This window comes from Hipposideros armiger, unplaced genomic scaffold (assembly GCF_001890085.2).
Source record: "Hipposideros armiger isolate ML-2016 unplaced genomic scaffold, ASM189008v1 scaffold_247, whole genome shotgun sequence".
Lineage (NCBI taxonomy): Eukaryota > Metazoa > Chordata > Mammalia > Chiroptera > Hipposideridae > Hipposideros > Hipposideros armiger.
This window is the reverse complement of record NW_017731597.1, coordinates 1712679-1718753: the sequence shown is the minus strand read 5'-3', so window position 1 is coordinate 1718753 and position 6075 is coordinate 1712679. Positions and strand designations below refer to the sequence as shown.

The 6075-nt window shown below is 43.8% G+C and overlaps 1 protein-coding gene across 1 annotated transcript; it reads right to left on the bottom strand.

Moving 5' to 3' along the window:
* Positions 1-846: 846 nt before the first annotated feature.
* On the bottom strand, positions 847-3204 carry LOC109389870 (disintegrin and metalloproteinase domain-containing protein 30-like). Its single transcript, XM_019655805.1, has one exon. It carries the CDS (start codon positions 3202-3204, stop codon positions 847-849), a length of 2358 nt encoding a protein of 785 aa, XP_019511350.1.
* Positions 3205-6075: the final 2871 nt, after the last annotated feature.

The window sequence follows — 6075 nt, the reverse complement described above, 5'->3', positions numbered from 1 at the left end:
AAAAGGACAGCAACTTGTCTGTTCCCCTTCCCCCAATTCCCCAGCACTGTTCCCATCCCCCCAATTCCCCAATAAAAATCTTTAAAAAAATTACTGAAGCCTTATTAAAAAAAATTAAAAATAAATAAATAAATAAATAAAATAAACAGAATTACCATATGATCCAGTAATTGTACTGGGTATATACACAAAAGAGTGAAAGCAGGGACTCAAATAGATATCCGTACAACCATTTTCATAACAGCAGTATTCTCAAAAGCTAAAAGGTGGAAACAACACAAATATCCATTGATGGATACATAGATGAACAAAATATGATATATACAGATGCTCCTTGGCTTACAATGGGGTTATATCTCATACACACATCATCAGTTAAAAATATTGTAAGTCAAAAATGCATATAATGCATCTAACCTACCAAACATCATAGACTTCCCTTGCCTACCTTAAATGTGCTCAGAACACTTCCATTAGCCTCCAGTTGTGTAAAATAATCTATCATAAAGCCTATTTCATGACGAAGTATTGAATATCTCATGTAATGTATTGATTACTAACAATGTATATGTACAGTCAGGACTCCACTCTGAAAACCACTGTAATTCTATGAAACTCACAACAGCCACGGCTTTTGTGTTCAGAAAAGCCACGAGGGTGTTCTTTTCAGGCTATCCAAAACTTGTTCACAAACCAAGGGGCAAAGGAATACTAGGAAAAGTAAAATGCACCGATTTATTGTCCAAACAAGAATATTGTTTATTTGCTGATCGATCTTGAAGGAAAATGAAGTCAAAAAGAATTGGGAGAAGAAAGAAGAGCCATTTTGATAAACAATAACCTTGTTCAACGTTTGCCCTTCTGTTTTGGAGGGGCTAGGGATTTCTTGATTATTTTTTTTATTTTTATAAGTTTTCGTTGCTTCGGCTGTTCACCTACAATCGGTTGTTTATCCACAATCGGCTGTTCACCTACAATCGGTTGTTTGTCTGCAATCGGCTGTTCACCTACAATACCAGCCGGTGGTGGTGTTTCTTTCTGTTGGGGTTTTACCTGGCTTCCTATCAATTGCCTGAAAATCCCGATAACAACCATGGAGAGGGCTAACAAAAGCAGGCGTCCTAGAACCAGCGGCACCACCTTAGCAGAGGCGGGCACCTCCGGTGGTCGCGGTCCCGGCGGCCCGCTGTCGATGCTTCCTCCGTACCCCATCTCCTCACAGAACGGAGGCGCCCAGCCGTACGCGCAGTGGCAGTTCCTGTTGTTGTTGCAGGTGCCCCGGCGGTTGTACTTCTCAGGCTCACAGTCAAACTTCAGGATGGAGGTGCTCATACAAGTTCTGTTCACACATATCCGGTCCTCGCCGCAGAACGTGCCGTCGTGGACCACGCCAACGTCAGGAATCCCCAAGGGCACCAAGGACGTGTGATAGCCCACGCCCCAGCACAGGACGTTTTCGTCCCGCAGGTGCGTGGACACGATAGTCGTATAATCTGGCATGTCAGGGAGGGTGTCGACATTGATGCACTGGACCCTGCCACATAATGTGTGCCGCTTGGTACACTTTTTATAGGAGCTACTCCCCAAAATACCACAGTTGCCATGTTGGTCCCCTATTAAATTCACTGCATCGTAGCACTGCTGAGCAGCCTCCCTGGCGTCAGGTCCAAAAATGTGTTGGCACTGCATGTAGGTGGACCGGCAGCCCTTGCTGAAGCACAGGGCTTTGTGCTTGCACGGGGTCCCATCCTGCTTGTACGTGTCGTTGGGGCAGAGACCTGAGGTCCCATCGCAGTACTCGGCGAGGTCGCATTCATTTTCTTCCTTCCGACACAAATACCCGGATGGACGAAAGTGACAGTTATGACAGCACAGTCCGGTGCTGCAGTTGACGCCGTGTCTGAATTTACACCCTGGCTCGCAGCACTGGTCTGCTTCGCAGTCCTCGAGGGAGCCACAGTCACACTGCTCATCGTCTTCCACAATTTTGTTTCCACATCTCTTCACCACATAACTATGTCCAGGGATATCATTGAGACAGTCTGCATGTCTACGGACGTGGCTTAAAAACTGGATATAACTACAATTGCTGAACCCAGTTCGCCCGGTGCCCATAATGCAGCTGCGCCTCCCCTTGCATCGGCAGTAAGGCCCGTCGTGTATCATTCCCACGCTATGGCCCAGGTTGTGAGTGCCCCAAGTGGCAGGTCCGAGGACACTCATATCTGGAAAAACACTTATAGAACCAGCGTATTCCTTAACACACACTCTTCCCCAGGACCACGCAAGAGCATCAATATAATCTCTTTTAACGTACAGTTGTACCCAATCTGCGGAAAGCTGACGACTTAGTACGTTTCTCTGATATATCATAAACTGGCCTAACGCCTGCTGTAAGGTTGGAAACACAACGTCGACTCTGTTTTGGTCCGTCCATACTTCAACCGTGCCGAGTTGTATTCTCAAATGCAGCTCCTGAAAGTAAGTGTCCATAATGGAAGTCAGAAGAATGGCATCGTTTGTGACTTCAGAAACATTGGAATTGGAATACAAATATCTCTCATGATCAAAGATCAAGGCTAATTCCAAGTACCGCTGGTGCCTAATGATTCCAGTCAAGTCCCCCAGCCTGGCGCTGCCGGCATATGGCGCCCCCTGCTGCTCTATGTCGCCCTTAGTTAAGCCGCAGAGGGGCTGGTGCAATCCGTCGTCCTTCAGGAAATACACGACGTGTTCAAAAGTGGAAGAGGCCTTGAGGGGCTCGATTTGGTAATGCTTGGCGTCGATTCTCAAGATGCCGCGGAGACCCCCCATGCACGTACTGACAGTAGCCTCCGAATCCCCGGAGCCTTCCACCGCGCCCACGTAGTTGCAGTCCCTGGGGATGTACGGGTAATCCTCCAGGTGCTGCCCCTGCTCCGTGAAGGAGAACACCTGCAGGTGGCGCGGCAGCAGGAACCTCTTGGGCCACAGGTGCAGGACATGCTTCTTGCCTTTCACCTGCAGGAGGTAGGCCTCGAGCTTGCTCGCCCCCTGCGCCCCTCCGCGGACGCTCAGCTTCTTGGGGATGGTGATTTCATAGGCGTCAAAGCCCCACTCAGGGTGAAACATGAAATCCTCGCCCAGAGAGTCGAGCAGGAGCACCGCCAGGACCAGCGCGCGGAGGGGCCGGCCTTGGGCGAGTGAGGTCCTCGCTGACCTCATGGCACAGCTCTGCCCCCTAGGNCACACACACACACACACACACACACACACACACACACACACACACACACACACAGTGCAGAATAACTAGGAGAAAACCTTCAACTCCCATCATCTCCTTGGGGAGAGAAAGAAGTAGAATGTGAGTCCAACTGGCATTCAGAGAGCTGTAGAAAAGACTAGTGTCTGTCTTCCCTGTATTCCAGTACTACTCCGGGACAGGGTTCATGTTGTGGGGTCTCCTACAACAAAGGTAAAAACTATGCATCAGGGTGTGCAGCACCACAGATAGACATTAGGGGGAGCCCCAACACTAGAGAGACCAGAGCAAGTTCCTGAGTAGAAACTGACAGATCTCTTAAAGTAGATTTTATACACATAAGACCAGGAAGGACTTGAGAGGTATCCATAATCTGTAGCCTAGCTGTGTGAAGAAAGTCACCCTGGATGAAACCAGATAGCAGTCTCAGAAAGTTAGCTGATTTTTTTAGATGCCCAAATCCCAGACACAACCATAACAACAACAGCAACAAGTCATACTAAAAAAGAGACAATCAAGTGATGTTTAAAGGAACCAATTACATATATAGAAACCAAACCTAAAGTAATAGAGATACATGAATTGACAGACAAGGAATTCAACATTACTATTATAAGGATGCTCAATGAATGCAAAGACACCAGGCAGAACAACAATTCGGCAAACTCAAAGACAGGACTTTCATAGTTAATGAAAGAGAGGAAGAAGTAAAAAGGAATGAAGAAAAATGAAGAGAGCCTAAGGGACTTATGAGATGCCATCAAATGAAATGACATATGCTTTATCATAGTCTCAGAAGGAGAAGGAAGAGAGAAAGGGGCAGATAGGCTACTTGAAGAAAGAATGGTCAAAAATTTTCCAAATCTGAGGAAGGAAATGGACATACAAATTCAAGAAGCTGAAAAAACTCTGAAAACAATTAAAGGGACCTATACTGAGACACAGTATAAACTGTCAAAAATCACAAATAAAGACAGAGTCTTGAAAGCATCAAGAAAAAAAGTGACTGTTACATACAAGGGAGGTCCTATTAGATTGTCAGCAGAGTTCTTAGCAGAAAACTTGCAGGCTATAAAAGACTAGAATGATACATTCAAATTACTGAAAGGAAAAAAAAAAGACTACCAACCAAAAATACTGTATCTTGCCAAAATATCCTTCAAAAAACTAAGGAGACATCAAGACTTTCCCAGATGAGCAAAAGCTGGAGGTGTTTATTACTACTAGACCTATCCTACAAGAAATGGGGAAAGGAGTACTACTAGTTGAAACGAAATAGTGATAGACAGCAACACAAAACCATAAAAAAATATAATTCCTTGTTAAATACTGAAAAACCTTTAGCTAGACCAACTAAGAAAACAGAAGACTAAATGACTAAAATCAGAAGGTAATAGAAAACTACAAAACATTGCTGAAAGAAATGAAAGAATACAGAAATAAATGGAAAGACAGATCATCTTCATGTATTGGAAGGCTTAATGTTGCTAAAACATCAGTACTATCAGTACTATCCAAGGCGACCTACAGATTCAGCGCAATCCCTATCAAAATCTCAGGGCCTTTTTTTTTAGAAATAGGAAAAGCCATCCTAAATTCACATGGAATCACAAGTAACCTTGAATAATCAAAACACTCTTGAAAAAGAACAAAGTTGGAAGTCTTACATTTCCTGGTTTCAAAACTTACTACAGTAGTCAAAACAGTGTAGTGCTGTCATAAAGATAGGCATATAGTCATATGGGTCAATGGAATAGAATGGAGAGCCTAGAAATAAATCCTTGCACACATGATCCAATTAATTTTGACAAAGGCGCCATGACCTTTCAATGGAGAAAAAGCCAGATCTTTCAACCAATGGCATTGGGAAAACTGAATATCCCCGTGCAAAAGAATGACATTGTTTGCCTTACACCATATTAAAATATTAGGTCTAATTGAACCCAACACCTAAACATAAGACTTAAAATGTAAAATTTAGATGAAATCATAAGGGGAAATCTTTATGTCAGTGGATTTGGCAGTGATTTCTCATATGTGACATCAAAAGCAAACACAACAAAATAAAATAAGTGTATAAAATTGATAAAATGGCTAAATTAGACTGTAAAAATTAAAAACTTTCATACAACGAAGAACTTTACTGACAAAGTGAAAGGCAACCCACAGAAGGGAAAATATATTTGCAAAATATTTGATGAGGGATTAACATCCAGAATACACAAAATTCCCATAATTCAGCAATAAAGAAACAAATAATCTAATTAAAAGACAGGGAAAGGACTAGAACAGGCATTTCTCCATATACAGATGGCCCATAAGCATATGAAAAGATGCTCAACATTGCTTATTATTATCAAAATCACAAGGAGATATCATTTCATTCCCATTAGGATGGCTGTTACCCAAACCAAAAATAAACACACCCCCCATACACACACACACACACACACACACACACACAATAACAGATGTTGGGGGAAGATGTAGAATAATAAGAACCATTGTTCATTGCTGCTGAGACTGAAAAATAATGCAGCTGCTGTAGAAGAGAATATGGCATTACCTCATAAAATTAAACAGAATTACCAGAGAGCTGGCCGAGTGGCTCAGTTGGTGAAGAGCTCACTCAAGAGTGCAAGCTCTGAGCAACAGCAGTTCAAGTCCCGGCCTGAACTGAGCTGCCGCTGAGCTGCCAACAGGTGGCAGGATGGCTCAGCTAAAAAAAATTTAAAGGGCCTGCCAAGTGGCGCGATGGTTAAGAACTGGCTTGGGACACCAGAGGGCCCCGGTTCGGATCCCACATATGAGGGCCAGTGACACTGCCCTCT

Bases quoted from the DNA above. Each gene is read 5' to 3' on its own strand.
- LOC109389870 (XM_019655805.1), bottom strand. From the start codon at position 3,204: ATGAGGTCAGCGAGGACCTCACTCGCCCAAGGCCGGCCCCTCCGCGCG.